The sequence below is a fragment of the Tauraco erythrolophus genome, chromosome 8, assembly GCF_009769465.1.
Source record: "Tauraco erythrolophus isolate bTauEry1 chromosome 8, bTauEry1.pri, whole genome shotgun sequence".
In the NCBI taxonomy this organism is placed as follows: domain Eukaryota; kingdom Metazoa; phylum Chordata; class Aves; order Musophagiformes; family Musophagidae; genus Tauraco; species Tauraco erythrolophus.
Genome location: NC_141472.1, coordinates 32,224,170 through 32,244,590, shown reverse-complemented (window position 1 = coordinate 32,244,590; position 20,421 = coordinate 32,224,170). Strand labels below are relative to the sequence as shown.

General features: G+C 44.0%; 1 protein-coding gene across 3 annotated transcripts in view; it reads left to right on the top strand.

The window, feature by feature from the left end:
- SEMA5B (semaphorin 5B) overlaps positions 1-20,421 on the top strand; it is a 134,907-nt gene that overhangs the window by 5,885 nt on the left and 108,601 nt on the right. For all 3 annotated transcript variants that reach the window (XM_086615346.1, XM_086615345.1, XM_086615344.1), the window contains exon 2: positions 9,459-9,558. In XM_086615346.1, the coding sequence (XP_086471472.1) occupies positions 9,459-9,558 (100 nt within the window). The remainder of the gene's footprint in view (positions 1-9,458; positions 9,559-20,421) is intronic.

Genomic DNA, 20,421 nt, shown 5'->3' with positions numbered 1-20,421 from the left:
ATGGAAAACTCTTTGTCAGTGGCAGAGTAGCTTATTTATACTTTCCAAAAGTACCACTGGCGTAACTAGGGCTAACTACAGCAGCTAACAGTGGTATGTGCTTGGTCCTCTCTTTGGCACAGTGGTTGGATCTCGGACACAGAAGTGGGCTGCCCCTTTTCAGATCCCAGACTGCACCTCAGAGAAAGGAAACAGGGTGGAAAGCAAAGCACAGTGCTTTTCTTCTTTTTCTGTGGTTCAGTGCAAACAAAGACATGCCTTACAGAGACTTCATTCTCAATTTTAAAGTTTACTTAGCATAGTTGCCTAACTGAATAAGTTTGTGAGCTAGTGGTATGGCAGACCTCATTTATTGAGCACATCTGCTTCTGATGAGTGTTAATATATCACATTCTCCTAAACCCTTCCATTCAAAGATATCATTATGCTTTGAAAATGTTCACTTTAGTACTAGCAATCTGGTAAGAAATATTCTTGTTTAATCATGCAGGGTTCACCCTGGAAAGCTGCGAACAGTCTCAGCTCAGTCAGGCACTTAAAATGTATTTACCTTGAAGGCAATGGGATTGTGTACTTGAAACCAAGCGTGTGCTTATGCGCTGAGCTAGGCCGTGGTCAAAGTGCACAGCACTGAAACATCAAGTCTGTAACTGGGAACCCTGGCATATAATTTTCTTTCTAGTGAGTTCTGCTACTATAGGTCCTACTGGCCAAGTTGTTCTCTAACATGGCTGAATCAAGTGGTTAAGAAATCCAGCATGTCTGGGCTTAGTATAGGATTAGCTGGATGAAAGTCTGTGATCTGCAATACACCGTAGACTGTGTTAGAGGTTTTTATGATCATTTCTAGCTTTTGGAGGTGCAGATAAAATCCTGAAGAAACTCTTGTGCTTTGGCTTAGAAAGCTCTGACTTCATAGATCGTCTGTCCTTTCCTTTTTATAACATCGGGTGATCCTTTGAATGTATTTTAATGGAAGTGCTTGAGCTGCAAAATTCAGATTTGTATTTTATACATGAGGATTGCTCTGTTTTACAGCACATTAATAAAAGAGGTGGAGGTCAGTGGTGAAATGTGGTCTTTGATAATCCTTTACTATTATTAGCCAGCTTCCAATTTAAAACCACTGATCCTTATGAGAACAGGTTCATTTCAAAAGTCTTTCAGGATTTTACAGCCTCTGCTCCGATTCGTTGGTGTAACTGACTCATGGTGGGACCTTTATCCACAGAAAACAGGAGTCCTCATAAGTCTGGCTAGCTAAAAAGTACAAACTGTATGTTTGACTTGGTTGGCATCTCCAGTTCAGTCTCTGGCAAGGCAGCAAAGAGGGTTAACTTTTGTTTCAGATGTTCATCAAAATCAGACAAATTTGCTTCTGTGGCAGATCTGGCTGCCTGCAGGTGGAATTCAAGGAGGGTTTAGCCATGCTTTCTCTGCCCTCTCCTACGTTCTCACTAGTGAAAACAGTCGTCCTGAAGCTTACACCATCTCTGCTGGCAGAAGTGGCTGATGTAGACATGTAACTGTAAGGACGGTGAAAAAAAATTTGCCTCCAGATGTGGAGGAGGCAGATTGAATGATGGTTGAAGGATGACAAAGGAGTGTTTTTTCCATCAGACTGCAGTGGCTGTAGGAGCCAAGATGCAGCTTGCTTTCCTGTCTGAAAAGAGGGATTATACTGATCAGAATGTCATAGGAAGCTGCAAGTGATGCATGAGCACTCACCTTATCTTTCTCAGTGAGAGAGATTGTGTGACAGCTGCAGAGCTTGTCTCAGTAAACAATGGATCACAATACTTAAACACTCTGCAACATCCTCAAGAAAACAAGAAAGCTCCGGGTTTGCTAACAGTGGGGCTGTGTGTGGCACTGGTTAGCTGAGTTTCAGAAGGTGGTCGTAGGGCATGGGGCTATGACTGCATGATGCCGTGCAGTGCTGTGTGGGGTAGCAGGCAAGGTTTTTGAGGAGGGTTGTTAAGGAGAGGAGGCAGTATTAGGGTAGTGTTTGCTGTGGTTGGTGGCCTGCTGAGAAAAGCCAAATCCATTCTTTCCTTGAAGTCCTGTGCTGTGTAGACACATAACTTTCGTCCCGTGAATCTCAGGCATGGCGAATGGACACACTCATGACTCACAGACATGCATCCGTATCCTACACTCTTGCAGCACTGTGGCATCTCCTCTTGCTCTTGATCATCCATTGCCAGGAAGGATCTGCAGTGCTGTATGTTGAGTCACTGTCTCTGGAGGTACTTAAAAGATGTGTAGATGCGGCACTTAGAGACATGGTTTAGTGGTGGACTTGGCAGTGTTAGGTTTATAGTTGGACTCGATGATCTTAAAGGTCTTTTCCAACCTAAATGATTCGATGACTCTATGTTAGTTGGGGTTTGAGGTCTTGTAGGGGTCTGAGCAATAGGAGCCATGCTGAAGAGACATGTTACATGACTTCTTTCCCAATCCCCCAGCCTGAGGCCTGAGGACTCACTGAGAGGAAGTCTCCTGGTTCTCTGCTGGGGCAGGTCTTGATTAAGCTTCTGCCTGCCCTTCACTATGTGCAAATAGGAACAAGAGAAAAGAGTGAGCCAAGATTGGCCTCTCTGGTGGAGCAGAAATGCTGAAGAACTGTAGAAATGCGCAGAATTGCGAATGTGACTCACAGTCCTTCGATCTCCTTCCTTGGGGGGCCCCCAGGACAGCTTAATAGCATACTCTCCCATACTGGGAGCGAGCACTAGTTCATGATTATTATCTGATGTTTTCTTTATCTGGGATTGAATCCCTGGGTTCTTCCTGATAGACTGGTGTGTTTTGCCAGCTGCTCCGTATTAATAATAAAAAAGTAAACAAACAAGCAGTCATAATTGTACTTTTGCAAAAATTAGGTTTGGACTAAGTTCTTTTTTCTCCATATTGAAGCAATTTAGCAACACTTGTTTTGAAGAAATTATTAAAATTTAGGAAACAAAGAGTCAAGATGCTCGGTATGCATTAGCAGTGGTTAGGCCTCCTGTATGTTGCATCACTGCATGCTTTGCAGATAATCAGGCCTTGATGCACCAGCCAGTATCCCTAAAACGATTTAACAATTGGAAATGAGACACTAAATAGTTTCATGATTTGCCCAAGACAGAGAGGACTCCAATGTCAGTGCCATTGGGCACTTGGGACCACGCCTACATCTCCAGATGTCGTTTCTGTCTTGGGATGGAAGAAGCTCAGCGAGGTCAGTTCAGGGACGAGCTGTAGGCAGTGAGAGGAGAGGTGCAAAATCATCTAGATTTGGCATAACTTTAAATGATAACATGTCTAGGTTACCGTAATTATTGTGATCCCGATGGCTCTGTGAAGGTACGACCTGAGTCTTTGGTTCTTTTTCCCCTTCAGGGTGGTAAAATAGAAAGCCTTTTCTTCCATCTCCTTCCTTTGCTTGGTAGCTGAGAGATAGGACTATTCAGTTTTTCCTGATATCAAGAGAGAAAAAGACTTACTTTTTTCTTCCAGTCATCTCCTATCCACTTGTTCTTGGACAGGCTGGAGAGGGACATTATCAAGTCGTTTGCTTCTTGGATCTCACTGAAAGGGAATGGCTCACTGCAAGCAGCTATCACAGTGACTCTCAGGCAACTCATGGGTTTCTCAACAACAACAACTCATTGTTTCTCTCATCTGATGACGAGTTTCATAGCTGGCCAAGATGGGAAGAATTGACTGAGCGGGCAGGAAAAGAGGTAGAACCATGGCTGGAACATGAATACTGCTAGAAGAAAAAACAACCAGGAGTGGGAGAGGAGGTGAATGTGAGGTCAGAAGGGTAAACTGAGTGAAACCATGAAAATGAGACAGCTGGAAGAACATCCGATTTGAGTTTAGGTATTGAAGGGAGAGAGAAGGAAACTGCTGTTTTGGCCCATTTTGTAGAAGGAAGTGTACTCTGCCAACAACCTTCTGAGTCCTTGCAACTGTGAGTGGAGATCGGAGATTTAAGAAGGCATTGAAGCTAGAAATTGCAGCAGTTGGGATGAGGACGTATTTAATATACAATTAAAGATTTCAACAGATCAGGTTAAAGAAAGAGAGAATACCAGTAATGAGGTGGAGGTGGTGATGGGAAGACAAGACAGCACGGTGATGTGTATGTGTAGGAGGACTGCTGGGGTAAAGCCAGTTTGAGTTTTTTGGCCTCATGAGTAAAGTTGAGCTCTGAGTGCTGACACATTTGTTTGCTCAGCTCTGCCCGCACAGCAAAAGATTTCTCTTTCCCCTGATAAATTTGCTGAATTGTGGAGTGGTTTTGTGTTGTGGAGGCTACTTTTACATCTCAGCATGGGTAGGCGTGAAAGTTGTTTTCCAAAGACTATTGCAGTAACCTGTGGTGTGACCTACAACAGAGAACTAAAATTTAAAATGGGACTGATATTAAAATATGATTCATTGTCAGTCTAATAAAGATAACACTGTAAGTAGACTTTAACTTCTATACATTCTTGACGTGTCCACACTTGCTGTGTTTGAGAAGACAGGTGGTGGCATGGGTAGTCATTAGCCTTCTGATCTTTGGTTACAGCCTTGTTTGCTTTGTCTCTGATGGGTTCTGGTCAGTAGCCCACACAGACTGTGGCCTCAGTCTTAGCAGGTAGCTGTCTACTTCATGAAAAATGCTTTGAATACTGAGGATAATTGAAGCAGAAGATGGTCTGAGATGGTAGGTCTGATTCTGAAAAGGGGACATTTCATCAGTCTTTACCAAGAAGACAGCCTGAGACCTTACCTTATGTTAGAAAGTGATTTGCATCTGGTGGTCATTGTTGGAATAAAACACTGAGAGTCCTTCAGGCTAGTAGGTGGTCTGAAAAAGATCTAAGTGGTTGAGTACTTGCAAACTGGAGTATCTGCCAGTCGCTAAACACGGTTTACCCTGTGCCAGAGCTGAAACAAAACAAAGAGAGAGGAGACTGTACAGTTCAGAGGTCATGGCTGTCATCTGGGCTCCCTATGAGTGCTGAAATGCTTGCACACAGTAATTAAACATGCCATGAACTAGTAGGCTGAGTTAAGAGAACTTACAAGAGACCGTAACGAGGCAGTAGGGGAAGCATTCAATGTGTGGCCAACACCGCACAAAAGTAGGTCTGAATATCTGCAGATCAAGTATTTATTTATTCCCACGGAGTTTGGCAGGCCCTCAGTGCTGTATGTATGCTCTATTTTATTGCACAAGCCTTTACTGTTAAATCAGCTTATTTTACAGGGGATTTCTGTAATGTATGTAGTTCAGGTTGTGTTTTCTGGAGTGGGGTCCCTGAATCTTCCTTCTTCTTCAGCTTCCCTACCTTCTTCCCTTAGGGTCTTTTTATGATATCTTCAAATATACCTTTATTTTGCACATAGATTTCTTGGTCCTGTTTAGTTTTAGCTTCTTTTGTTCCAGACTAGGGAATCCACGTGGAGCATTATTCCAGAAGAGATGTTCTTGAATAACAACACGGTGGTTAGCCATGCTCCATGCACCTAGCAATGGCTTTGCAATTTCAAGGCACGGGCGTTTAACCTCTCTGCTCTTGCGTGATGTGTGCTGCATGCACAAAGCTGTTGCAGCCAGCTGGAGGTAGGAGCTACAGGTGGGCTCAAGTGAGATGAAGCACTGAATACTGTCCTTCATACAGGGAAGTCTCAACTCAGTGTTTACATACTTCTTTCCTCCAAAACACACAGTGTCAGGATGAGGTGGGGAGCAGCTGGTTTTGAGGAGATGAAGTCTCAAGTATTACCAGGTTTACCACACCTTTAGAAGCTGATCCAAAACCCATCAAGCTCAGTGGAATACTGCCAATGATTTGAAGAGACCCTGGCTCAGGGTCTTAAACCCAGCTCCTGCAATTTGGCACGCCATCCTTTGTGCAGCTGACTAAGCCTCATCCCAGTCCAGAGCAGCGTGCTAGCAGGCTGCGAGGACCACCCTCCGAAATGGCAGAGGGCCTCTTTTCACCTTGTATCATGCATGCCTCAAAGCCTGAGCACAGCTGTGTCTGCAGACTTACATTTCCTGCGAAGCTTTGTCTTCTTTGCAGCTGGATACCTCAACCACCTTGAGCTGTGGAGGGACTTGGAGAGCTTTAGAGGCTTGGAATCAGATGTCTGGCGATGGATGGCGTTGGAAACTATTAAACTTTTGTTCGTTGGTCCGCATGTGGAGGAAGTGAGAGCATGGATCTTTAACCCCCTGGAAATGATTAGAGATGAGAAGCACAAAGGAGGCCTTGATGAACATTTTGCCCCTAAGCCATGTGGTTCCTTGCTTTCCGGCTCCTGCTGCCGACATGGAAAGCCAGGGCCTTGGGTTTTAATTTTTCATACTGTTTTTAAACAGATACTTTTGCAAATGTAAACATGCCCCAGCACTGAACGTTTCCAGCCAAATTAAAGAGTCAGCACTGGAAAAATCAGCCTTCTGAGAAAGGTCAAATACAAGCAAACTTCAGAGTTCATTGGGTCCATATGTGCAAACTTCAATGAATATGGGATAGGCCCAGAGCAGCACTTACCAATCTAGTTTCAAAATGGAAGGCTGGAACTGTCCTTAGGCATGCCTGTGGTCTGAGCAGTAGGTCTGAATGTGTCGACTGAAAAAAGACCCATGTCCTGACTCCTGGTTACATTTCCATTCCACTTTATCCTTTCCCTCTTCATAGGAAGAAAGAAGGTTGTGAAGGAAAATGTGGCGTTTGGCATTAATTCTGACAACTCACATTTAGACATTCTTAACTGGGACCATGCTGAGTTTAATAATCTCCAACTACATGCCTATGAAAGCTTAATTTTGCTGTGAGGATGCATGCTTTGCAGCCTTTAATTTAATAACTGGGAAGGGTTTCTTTATAAGTTGTACCACCTGCAGTAGTAATAGAAATAAAGACACTGCCTGTTATTTATTGGGCTTGATTGACATTTCAGCCAACATGGAAAGATTCAAGCCACCTACTGCCTTTAATTATTTTTTTTTTAATTATTTTTACCTGTAATTTGTCAGAGCTTGCCGTTAGAGGGAAGAACTGATGAGCATACCTCTTTGAAGTGAGGAACTTTTGCTTAGAGCAGCAGATGGAGAAATATTCCTCTTGCCACTGCACTATAATAGTGGGTTAGTTAGTAGGAAAGAACTGGTAGGAGAGGAGGTAAAGTGACAAGAGAAATTATGGCCTAAAAGCAGGATCCTTAAAAGGTATCATCATTATATAGCAATCCCCTAATCCCACCCCCGTCAGCCAAAGAAATTCCAGGAGATCTGCAGCACATGTCAGCCAGCTAACCTGCCTGAAAGGTGTTATTGTTGCTGGTTCTGCTGCTTGGCTCAGAAATGTCTCTGCAGCTAAAGAGCTACAGGAAAAGAAGACAGAGCCCCATTAGTTAGGAGAATGCCAGAGGTGAAACAGCGGTGCCTCCCTGGTGCTAGTACATCATTAAGGGTCCCAGAGGAGTGTAGGAGGTGGAGATGCTTGAAGGTTAGATGGGGCTGAGTTATTCCTTAACTCGAGCCTTTTCATTGAAGAGCAGAGGAGGTACACGTGTTGTGTGTGGTTAACGCAGTGTGACAGGAATGCTGAGAAGGGCCGGAAGCCTCCAGCTCCTGGTGAGAGGGTTTTTAGATTGCGAGGATGGAGGTCTCATTGCTGGAGAGGCCCTGGCAGCATCCAATTAGGCAAGGCATGGGACCAGCTCCATGGCAAAGGGGCTTAGAAGCTGTTATAAAACATGGTAGTGTTCAGGGCAGAGGCAGAAGCTCCATGATAAGGTTCTGCTTTGGAAAGAGAGGCAGGACTAGTGGACTGTGGGGACTTTTATATGTGTTTTCTTAAGATTTTGATAACTGAAGGCCTTGATTATGTTTCACCCATCCCTGAAGAGAGAGGGACTTGAAATTGCTCAAAAAATATCCCTATGTCAAAGAGTTCAAACCATTGCACGTCTGTAATCATACAAATCGTACCAAGATGCCAAAAGCCTTAATGAGATTCCTCATCAGCATTGTCATCTCACCCCTGTAGAAGAGGAGACTAATGCCTACAACAAAACATTCAAACCTGGCTGCCTTCAGTGAGACTTCTCAATTTATCACTGGGGATATAAAATGACGATGGAGCATGTTTTTTCAGAGCTCTTCTGAATTGATCTGAACTGCATCATTGTTGTTATGAGTCATCAGGTCATTGGCCTGTGTATTGATATCCTGTTGGCATGAGACCAGAAGATATTACCTTTCATGTTGAGCCTCCTGGATCTTCAACATCCAGTCCTTGACTGAGGCAGGGTTACTTGTCAACAGGTCACAGAGGGATTACAGATGTACTGATTTGTTCTCATTTGTGCCTTGCTCCTTCAGATATTCTCCATGTATTTAACAGCCAGAGTAGTTAACAGTAGGAATAAATTCTCCAGACAAGTCCTCACGGTAAAGCTGGGTGACTTTCTGAAAGATACATATGAATCTATCCCCAGTTATTTTGTGCGGTGAAGGTGTGAGGTGAGAGGTTGAAATTCTGTGATACACACAAAGTCAAGGTTGGTAACCATTGAGAGCTGGGATTCTGTGAATGCCTTAGCATCATATGCCTGAGAGTGCCCTAAAGATAGTAATTCAGCATTTTTGTTAAACAGGTGTATTTCTTATTACATCAGGACTATCCGCCCTAGATCTCTCATTTGATGTTGCATTAATAGATGTAGCTTCTGGAAGAGCTTTGTCTCCAAGCGTAGCGTAGCCAAGTCTATTGCTTTGCATTCAACCTGCGTGATTGTAGTTTGGACAATTGCCTAGATTGGCAAATCCAAGCCAGTTGATAGAGCCAGTCTCAAGCTTGTGCAGTCTCTCAGCCACAAAGACGCTGTCTTGACCCCACCCCCATCTAAATCAAGGAAGGATTTAACTGATGGGGATCCCAGATGTTAGGTAGAGTGAAACCTGGAAGAGAACCTAAAACCTGAGAGAGAAGGTAAAACTTGTCATTGGAGCAGCCAGGTCTTGAATGCAGATCACTTCTACTCTAACTTGGTTTTCAGTTGACTCCACTTTCTCTTTCTGGAGGGCAGCAGTTTCCCTTTGCTCAGCACAGAAGGCGAGGCTACGAAGATGTTACGACAGGCAACCTAGTTCCTTTACACCACTTAACCCTGGAACTGAAGACAGTTCTCAGTTTTAAAAGAAGACTGCTGTTGTCTTCAAAACCAATGGCGACACCCTATCTTGGATGTGAAAATAACTGCTGAGACAGCCCTGTTTTTGTGTGTGGTTTTTTGCACATTCTGCGGAGAATCACAATAAATAGAAACCTTTTAAATAGATTATTAATTAGCCTTTGCCTGACAGATGACTCGGTAGGAAATCCATTAGTGGATGTTTGGGTGAACTCACTGCTTCTAGAGCAGCTTTATTGTTTTCTGCTTTCTCATTTTTATTGCAGATCTGAAGCCCTGGGTGTCGAATTTCACCTATCCAGGTGTACATGACTTTTCTCAGCTTGCACTGGATGCCAACAGGAACCAGCTCATTGTGGGAGCAAGGTAAAGATAATCTTTTAATTAGTCCAGAGTTGCTGCTCAAGCTCTTTGCCTTCAGGTTCTGACTTCAGAGGAGAGTGTGTTTCCATCTTATGTGGCCATTCTCTCCCTCAAAAAGAAAGCTGTATTTTACATAGAGGGATTTAGACTCCTATTATAATTGCAAAGAAGAGAAAATTACTAGAATATTTAAAAAAAAAAATTAAAAAATGATGCAGTCAAACGACTGGTTAATGAAGGAAAATACTCCCTCGGTATCATGAATGTTAGAAGAGTTGTAGTAAATCACTCTGCACCATCCCTCTGCCAGCACAGAATTTGACTTTATGGTTTATTTGCCATGGCCAGACTTTCCCTCTGTACAGGTTCATCTACACACCTTTGTGTAAGTTGTATTGGCAATGTAAATGATTGCTTTCTTTCTCTTATTTTAGAATTCACTCCACAACCTGTTTGCTTCATCATGCTCATATAGCCCGATCCTCACCTAAAGCATTTTGGTGCAACTTTTGTTCTGGCTCATTGTATATAATTAGCATATATTTTCCTTTATTTTTAAACATTGTTTTTATTTAGGATGCCATAAGAGGAGGGCAGAAACACACAAGATGAGCACAGGCAAGCTCTAACAAATTTAGAGCTGCATTTGTAACAGGGGAAAGAACTATGGTTCAGTGAAATAATATATGTCACGAGTGGCTGAATCATGAGCCCCAGCAGCAACTATTTTTTATTGCATAATAAACAGATAACCCAAAAAGAAAAGACTAAGCATGGTCTAACAAATCAGTTTAAGTACAACATTTAGAATCAGATAGCATTGTGGTAGCAGTCAGTGCTATTAATGAAAATGGAGGAAGAGACTGCTTTCTTCCTGGGCTGTTCAGCGTTAGAGGACAGGGAGGTGAGGAGCAGAGCTGGAACTCATGATATGGACAAGAGAAAAGAGCAAGATATGTAACAGAGTGAGAGTTTTTGCTCCACAGAGGCAACTGAAGTGTGATTTAATATACATTTTCTGTGTGTATTTGTGCAGCAAATGGTAACACTTACCTTCCTGTAGCTGTTCAAATTGCCAGGGGCCCTCCTGCTTTACATACAGAAACATTTTACTTTTCAAGCCATGGCTTTACCTGTGCTGGAATCTTTAACCAGCAATTATTAATATTTATTACTTCAGAACGGCATTGCTTGGGGGACGGCCGTGAACGGTGCCTTCTGCCAGGCACTGCACAAACACAGGCAGGTCGCTCTGAGGAATTTATGGTTTACATCAGTCGGCTGCACGGCAGGTTTCCCCCCGCGCAGACGTGCCGAGGCTGACACACTTCACTCCTGCTCAAACCCCAGCGACGCGTCCTGGAAGGAGTCTCTGGCTCTGCAAGAGCTTGTGCAAGTGCAGTTAGACATGAGGCTGCAATATCATTATAAACAGAGGAAGGACAGCAAATTTGGCTTCCCGCTGGAGGTGCAATACACGGCAGTGTATTGCCTTGTGAGGACGCAGTGAGAAGTATTTATAGAATTTGCTTGGAAAAGTCAGTTTTCATGAAGCAGTACTCACTTGACTAGGAGACTGAAAGTTTCAGTGGTGTCACACAGCTCTGCTGAGCAATTCGTGATAGAGTTAATGGAGATGTAAATTCCCAGGGTGTTTTTTTGGGTTGGATACAGGCTTGGTGTGGGGAAGGTGGGGAGTGCTGAGCCCTTTTCTTCTTCACCATCTCACTTCTACCCTGTGCGAGGTGACAGGGAGAGGTACATGAATATGGGGATGTGGATGGAGTTCTCGGTGCTGCACAGCTCTGGGTGTGCCAAGCTCCTGGAGCTGTGCCAGAGAAATGGGAATGGGAAGTAAAGCCTTTTCTGTTCCCTCCTTCCCTGATAAATCCGCACCTTGTTCTGGACTATTTTTAGGGGTGATTTTTTGAGTCATTAGTTGCTCGTGCACCATCTGCTTGAATTTGCAAATGAAACAATACCTCAAAGAGATAGGAGCTGTCTCTATCCATCTCTACAGGGTGTAATTTATGAAACCTAAATTTAAATGTTAACCATGTTTAAATGTGCTACTGTACATCATATTAGTAGTAACGCCAGCTATTCTGGGGTTGTGGAAGGAGTTTGGGATCAGGGTGGAGTTTATAAGTACTCCCACTTCTCAATTTCCTGGTTAACTTCATTCTCTTAGATGATAGCGTTATAAATTATTTCAGACTAGTTCTTTCTGTCTCTATTTAAAAGCAGTATGACCTCACCACAGCATCTCTTTGGCTTAGTTCGTCCTGTGTTTCAAAGCTTCACAGAAAATGCTTCCTAGAAGAAAAGAAGATCCTGGGGCTCATGAGGGTTTTTGGTTTCAGGAATTGGACACAGCGTGACTGAAGCTGTAAGAGGTATTGAGGGCATGCCATGCAGACAGGGAGCTGGAATAACATGAGCCTCAGATTTTTAAGCTTTATCCTTATCTAAGAGCCCTCCCCGAATGACTGGTGCTGTCTGAGTGCAAACCAGAGGAGTTATCAAACTCCAATGCGCCAAACACCTGCCAAGTCAAAATCCCAGAAACAAAAGAATTAGTTTCAAAAGCCCACCATGGTTTCTAAGCAACGTATTTACTTGTCACATCATTTGTGAAATCCAAACACTTGCAAGTAAGGATATGAATAGTTTAGAACATTGTAAACCTCACACTACACATATTATGAGCCACATTTCATTAAGTATAAAAACACACATTTCAAAAATTCATAACCTTCATTTTGACTCATAGTTTGCATGTTTTGTTTTTGTTTTAAACGTAGTGTTAGTATTTTAATGTACTGATTTTCTTCTGTGAATGAGTGGTTGTTTTGAAATATTTGCTGCTTTTTTTCAGCTCTTAAGCACATGTGATTACTATTTGAGCTTATTCTAATGGGAGGAAAAACAATTTTCTAGACCTCATTATTATTGAGAAAAAACTTGAAAATATGATCTGAACAGCTCAAAACCCAAGACACATAAATCCTCTCAGGCATTAAAAAAACTGATGCTTTTGGGAACTTGCATCCTGCTTTTTCCATGCTAGCTATCAGCAATGCCATTTTGTCCATTTGTCCCGCTTTTTTGTAAAACACTTTCCTCTTTTCATCAAGAATAAGCCTTCAATTTTTCAGACCTGAGAAACCTTCCAAGTTAAAGCCAATAAAAGAGCTGAAATGGAAACTGATTGCAGCCTTGACTACGTAGAAACTTCCATCCCTCTCTAATGGCATGATCTAGAATGCTTATTGTCTTTACTTTCAATCTCTTTCCCATTATTAGATTTCAAATTTAACTCTGCTGTATAGCAATCCTTGTGACCAGTTTGCTTTTATTAACTGAGGGTCTATTTGCTCTACCTAAACATCTGAAATCAAAGAGTAATGGTGAGGAAATGGGTGGCAGTTTCTCGCAGATTATTGTCACATAAAGAGCTATAGTTTTGAATTATAGATGCAATTTGTGTATCTGCCGCCATGGCAGAAGAGCCACAGAGGAGATTATTCTGGTACCAGAACAAAGGCTAGGAGACTGGGACATCGCTCTTTTGTCGGTAATACAGCTGGTGAATGAACTGGGAAGAACAGCTTGAATGACCTGCTGTATAATAAATGGTTTAACAAAGGAGATAAGCTGAATTTCCTAACTCGATGGGCAAGCAAAAGAGGCTTGTGTTAAAAAGCAGTGACTTAAAAGTGGTATCTGCTTGCTGTAGCTCAGGGTCAGATCTAGACACAGTCAGTAGCCATGGAGAGCAGCAGCCTGCCTGGCAGCCAGACGGCTGCAGACTCATTGCCTATGCCAGTGTGCCTGTGCTGGGATGGGGATGCCAGAGGTGATGGTGGTGGGGCAGGAGGAAGCCAGCTCGACTCTCCAACGTTCTTCCTTTGCTCTTTCCCCTCCCTCCTTCCCTTCCTCATCTGTAACAGAGACATGCTGGCCTTCTCCTATCCTCATGGCAACGATTTCACCTGCATGTTGGAGAAACAGTGCTCTGCTCTCTCATCTGTGCCGTAGGCAGAATGCCCAATCCCGGGGAGGATGGGTTTTATGGAGGAGGTGCATAGTGTAGCTGTGACATCCCAGCTCCTTGAGGAGCCTTACTCCTTGAGACTATCTCATTACTGGCTGGGCAGAGACAGGAGCCAGTAAAGAAATGATGATATGAAAGACCCTGCTTGGAGTCAAGCCAAAAAGCATGCTTCAGAAGAGCTCCCTGGCGAGGAGAACATAAAAGGTTTAAAGGAGAATGGTTGAGACACCATGTGACAATCTGGCAGGACAGCAAGCTGAAGGAAAACAGCTTGGACAACAGGAGGATGGTACCCAAACAAATGGCTGCACAGAGAGTGGCTGGGAAGCCCTAAGGGAAACATTTGACTTTTACCAGAAGGAAACTGCAGGGGTGTCAGCTCGGGGCAGTAGCCTGCTGGGGCTGTGGATGTGAGAGGCATGGCTACAAGGGTTGGCCATTTGCAGTGAGTGGAGGTATTACTGTAGAAAACCCGCCAGAAAATCTCATGAGCAGAAGTCCTCTTAGTTCTGCCTGCCAAGATGGCTGTCAGCTCCATCAGGAGATGGGACAGGATTGTCTTTCATGGCTGTCGAACCGGAAACTGCAGCTCAGGAGCCCTTGTCTTGAATAGCCATTACCAGGAGGAGCCTGGATGTAGAAGGTAGTGAACAAAGGCTGCATCAAGGGACTCAACACTGGCAAGTAAGTTGCACATCCTTCTGGATTGCCAGACTTCTCTGCAATAAATGTAAAGCTACTAAGCTGCTAGTGGTGCAAGTCTGGATGCTTTGATGAGGGTGATTTTCATACTTGATTTAGAGCTGAACTAAACGCGCCTGTTAATGCCAGGTAAATAGGTGCAAGAAAGGAGATAGTTTGGGAGCAAGGAGGGTGCTCTATGAACTTGCAAAGGTTATTTTAGGGGGAATGCAACAGCCTGTAGGCACCCTTTCCTGGCTATCATTGCTCCTGGTTGCGTAAGCATTAAAACAACTCTGGAGGCTTCGGAGCTGAAGACTGAATGAAGTGACTGATGTCCCAAAAGAGTTGCTTCAAGTTGCAGCTTGCAGAAATATGGCAAATTGTAAATATACTCTACGACCCTCAACCAGCAGGTTTGGCACCCTGAGTTTATTGAAAGTCTCCAGTGTATGATAGATTAGTCTGTCACACACCAGGTTCCATGCAGATTTCTGGCTGAACATGAGACTCTTTCCTGCCTGCTTGGCAGAAAGCTCCAGAGTACTGCAGTAAAGCTCTCAAAACCTGTGCTGCTTGGAAAATATCACTCTTACCCTTGGGCACCTTCAATCCTGTCCAGATCTGGACTGCCACTGAACCCTGAAGAGAATAATTCTCAGCAGATTATGTTACCTGGGCAAAAAGCATTATGCAAACCAGGAAATTCAATGGAGGAAGTCGCGTCAGAGTTGATCCGCAGATTTAGAGTATCAGTGTCGGGTCTAAACTCCGCCAAGAATACTTTCCGTTGCCAAGTGATCAGGGCCCCTCACCAACATTTATCCTCACAAGGCTTCTATGAGGCAGCAAAACACTAATAATTTCACACTATAGATGGGAATCCAAGGGCTGGCCCTAACAAAAGGCTGTGATGCTGACGTGTGAGTTTACAGTAGATCTGAAAGGTAGCGCAGTGCTGCACCTAACACCTGTAGTGAGACTGCGCTTTCCGAAGGTACCAGTCAAAGTCTGCAGAACCTCGGAGGTCTCTGCACTTGGCTAATGTGGACATAGCCAAAGCTCTTCCGTTGACTCATAGAAAATGAGTGGCAGGGGTGGGATTTGAATCCTTTACTGTTGTATTTCCACCTGGTAATTTAATCACTTGCCCTCAGCCTTGCATCTCCAAAGAAGATGTAAGTCTTTAAAATGCTCATGAAAGTCTGTGAGTCCCACACACTTACACTGGGACAGTGGGACTTCAGCATGGCTGAAGAAGTCGAGGCTCATATAGCATGGAGAGACTAACATGCAAACAAGGTGACATTGGCCACAACCGCATGGGCATAGCCAAAGGTTCAATAGCCCACAGGCTTGTCCTGTTATCAGCCAGGAACAACATGCCATTCGTCTCTGACTGCAGGATTTGACTCAATACTTCTCTGAGACAAAATGACTGAGCTGAGTTACTGCCATTTCTGATGGCTTGCGTTAGAATCACACTGTCTTACGCCAGCTTTACCCCCTACTAAGTCACGTTTGCCTGAGAAATTACCTTGCCAGTCGAGGTATTAATAAGGACGTGAGCAAGCAAAGAGCATGATCATTTTTTTTGTTATATCCAGCTTGTAGGAGGGTGGCTGAGAGTGCTGCTGCAGAGAAACCTAGAAAAACAAATACCATCCTTTCTCACTGTGATTTTTCCTATCGGACAAAAGAATGCTCTAATTAAAGTTGCGTCTGTATCAGGCACTGGAGGGGGGCAGATAACATGGTGATATGAGAAAAAAAGGGAGAATCAGTCTCTGAAATTAACAGAAACTTTCAAAGGACCATTGATGTCTTTTAAAGCAGCTGCCTGACCTGCATGGTAAAGAATATGGTAAAGGTGAGAAACCTGTGATTAGACATTGCAGCTAGTTAAATCCATAATTGGGGTGCACAGGTTCTTTACACATGGAACAAAAGTGTGATTTAAAACACAGGTTTTAACCTCTCTGGTTGAGCCTGGGATAGTTCAGAGGGAGATTTTCCTCTCTGATACTGTGCCAGATGAGGTCAGCTCAGCCCTTGTGTAAGTGTGGAGGGGTAAAGCCCCATGGGGGTGTCTGGTTCTTACCTATAGAGTTTGCTTTCCTCTGCTGGTCTGCAAGGAGTCTGAATTTGTCATATTCCAAATCTGAGCTGTCCCTGACTTATTCGCCTTGGGGAGGAGGGGAAGAGGTGTAGACAGGAAAGGATGGAAGGTTAATTTTTGTAATTATGGGATTCTGGGAACTTTGGAGCCTGGCCCAAATTTTGTTCAAACTATAATTTTTTCTTCTTAGTTAAAATTTGTGCATTTTCTCAAACACAGAGTGTGAATTTTAATCAACTCAGAATAAATAAATCCAATAAAATGCAGTGCTGCAGCACTGTCAGGTTGCTGGGCCAGACCAACGCACAGAAGAAGCCACAGCTGTAGGAGAGCAAAGTGGCAGTTTTACTCCAAGTGTTGTACGTGGAGAAGAGGGTGAGGCAACAACAGGTTTTAGTCTGTCATCTTTGTTGGCAGAGAAAACAGTTGGTCTTTCAAATCACCTGCAAAGCAGTACCATCTACCTCTCTGCAAATGACCTCACTGGTGTGGCAGTCCGTGTGCTTTTGCCCACCATCGGAGGAACCAGACTATCCACTGACTCATGGCCAGCACCTGCGCAGCCAGCGCTGCATGAAAGGCCATCATGGTGCAGCGCAGGCTGATGGGAACATCCTTACACAGCGGATTGCAGGCCTGACTGGAAAAATATCTCATATTTCGGATAAAATGAAAATTGGTGATATCCTATGACAAAAGCAGCCACCCATGAGAGGCTCGTCTGCTTTAGTAACACACTGGGAATAGTCAAGTTTGAAGATTGTATTTTGGTGAGTGGGGTGCAAGCAAACACAAGGTCAGGATATTTTGGCAAAAGCCTTGGAGGCTGGGACCTAATGTGTTTTACAGCATCACAGGATGGGGTGGCAGAGCGGTTTCCTTTTGTGTTACTGAAAATACTGTCTCTTGCTCTAGTTAAGTTGGTGATGTGTCAGTTTTCTGTGGCAGGGCTCATCAAAGTGACTTGCACATCACTTTATATCCAGATGTTTAGGGCTAATCCTACCATTCTGTACCACTGCAAAGGTATAAAAAACACAGCAAAGAGCAGGGATTGGCTGGCAATAACTTAAGCTTACCAGCCAACTCTATCAGTATTTGCATATAAGTCATACTGAACTCATCCAGAGTTTGAGGAAAGCCTGACAGAACTGAGCGTGTTTATCAGCCTAAGTAGGCAGGTGGGGGGGGGCTGCCAGGGAATATTTGGACGATGATCAGTGCATCAGAAGAAGAATTTTACAGTATGACTTACTGAAAGCACAACTGAAAAGGATGGGCAGATAGGAGATCAAAGGTCCCCATGCGGCTCAAGGCCGTATCAAGGTGCTGTTAAGTGCTCTGAGACTCTGCCAACTGGATGAGAGGGAAAATAAGAGCTGCCAGCCACATGTCAAGAGAGACTTGAGGTGACATGTGGGATAATATGTGATGGTCTGAGAGACAGAGTCACTCTTCCAGGAAAATAAGAACAAGCCCACACACAAGTTTTGAAAATTTGGCTCAGTTTCCATCTCCAAGATTTTGAAGAAGCTCATCTAGTGAAACAGAGGGAGGGAAATGTAACGGGAAAAAAAAAAAAAAGGAAATCAGCCCTTGTTTTATAAATATGTTCCAACAATATAAAAAAAAAAAAATCCCACTCCCCATTCTCCGAAGTGTGTACGTATGGCTACCCTCCAGAAAACAGCTGGTTGAGGGTGTCTCAGGAGCACAGCAAACACTGTCACCCCCAAGGAAGTGGGATCACATTGGAGTGAGGCTTTGCCTTTCCTGCCCTGGGGAAAGAGGAGAACCAGAGACACCAGAGCCAGCTTGCTGCTCGCCTTGCAAGCCGATGGAAGAGGGGACACGGCTGTTGATCCAAGAGCTGATCCCCTTCCTGCTTCTCCCACAGCAGCAGCCATCCATCTAGATTTCTGAATATTGGTACAGGCCAAGGGTGCCACAGCTATGCTGTTGTCCTGCGTACTCTGCAGCTATAAGCATCTGCCTCCTTTGACTCTTCCTAGAGCTGGCCCTGACTATGCAGCATCAAGCCTGAGCAGATCTGTGCCATGCGCCTTGTGCCGTTGAAGCTGATGGTAGTTCTCCATTGACTGGAATATAGAGGATTTGATTTCATCCTTGTTTCCACTGAGATGTACTAAGTGGGTCTCAGTGGCAACCCAGAAACAGTAGCTAGGACCCTGGCTTAATTTGGAAGCTGCTTATTTAGAATGATACGCTGCTTGCATAAAGAGCCTCTTCTAAGAGGATGCTTCTCTAGTTCTAGCTGGATTTATCACTGAGAAATACTGAGAAATGTTGCTTTAGGAAAAGCAATTGCTCATACAGCAACTGCATCATATTATGGTATGCCCTTTGGTATGGTTCTCTATTGAACATATATTGATTTTTAAGGAAGAGTGATGTATCAGACAAGTTTTTCTTCAATAGAAAAAAATTACTGGTGAATAAGAGTCCAGCTTGTAAGGGAGATACTGGCTCTCCACCTTTTTCCAGCATGTGTATGCCAGGCCCTTCAAATGAATCACTGGAGTAGCATTTGCAAACGGATCATCACATCACACTCCGGAGCAGGCATGTAATTAACTCCTTCTGAGAGCAAAGGCCAGAATCATCCTTCAGGAGCTGAGTTTCTTAGGACGGTTGACTAGTTCAGAAATGAGTATAACCATCTGAAAAGTTCAGCCACAGCTGGACCTGCGTAGAGGCACTGTGCATTCAATCTAGCATGAGATTTGGTAGCCAAGAGCCCTGGTGTCTGATCTCGATTCCATCACTGACTTGCTGTGTGCTTTGAAGAAGGTCATTTAACCTTTCTCTGGCTCATTTTCTCCATTAGTATAAGGGAGGAAAGATACTAACCAGCTCCCAGGGAGTCGTGAAGCATGACTAAGCTGTGTTTGTCATGTACTGTGTAAGTACAAAGTATATCTAAGGCCTCCAGGAGCAAAGATAGGAAGAGCTGACAGGAGTTGCTGGCTCATAGCCCGAGGCTTAGCCCCAGCACGTGGCTTTCAGGAGTGCCAGAAGGGAGCATTAGGTTTGGCACATGCATAATTCTGTGTCTTGTTTCATATTGCCCAAAGGACTCTGTTCTGTTAATTGTTTTTCCTATTATCTACACTGTGACAGTTGTGAGTCCTTCTTGCAGACCTGGCTTCCAATTGCAGCACAACCCCTCCTGAGGAGGGGAAGTGGAGAGGAAGATGCTGATGTCTCCTCCTGGGATCCATTGATAGGATGTGTGGGAATGGTTCAAAGCTGCACCAGGGGAGGTTTAGACTGGACATTAGGAAGCATTTCTTTACCGAGAGGGTGGTCAAACACTGGAATAGGCTTCCTGGAGAGGTGGTCAATGCCCCAAGCCTGTCAGTGTTTAAGAGGCATTTGGACAATGTCCTTAAAAACATGCTTTAACTTTTGATCAGCCCTGAATTGGTTAGGCAGTTGGACTAGATGATTGTTGCAGGTCCCTTCCAGCTGAAATAGTCTATCCTATTCTACAAGCGCAGTGAATGGCTTCCCAGAGCACCACGAGCCTACTTGAGTCTCCAGTACTTCATCTGGGCTGTGTTGGATGCCTGTTTCAGTGCAATAATAGCCCCCAAAAAGGAGAGCGATTCTTCACTCAATTCTCTTCAGCTTTTCCTAAACATATTTTTTTAGCATGATCAAACATTATTATCAGCTTCTGTTGGCTTTGTTTCTACTTGCAGGGTAATTGTTTGCATACAAAGGAGGGAACTTGAGATAGCCTGCTCTATAACGAGGGAGGGGTGAGCTTCTCACATCTGCTATAAAGTGCAGGCAAGTAGCAACATGCGAGTAGGTGTACATTTCTTGTAGTCATACAGACCAGCTGAGATAAGGCAGCGTATTGTTGGTCTCTGTGTGCGTGTCAAAGTCCTGAGAGGTTCTGGTGGTGGTCAGCATTAGGGATCTCGAGGCTCCCGATTTGCTGGTAAGGGTTATTCTGAAGCACGAAGAGGTTGTCTTACCT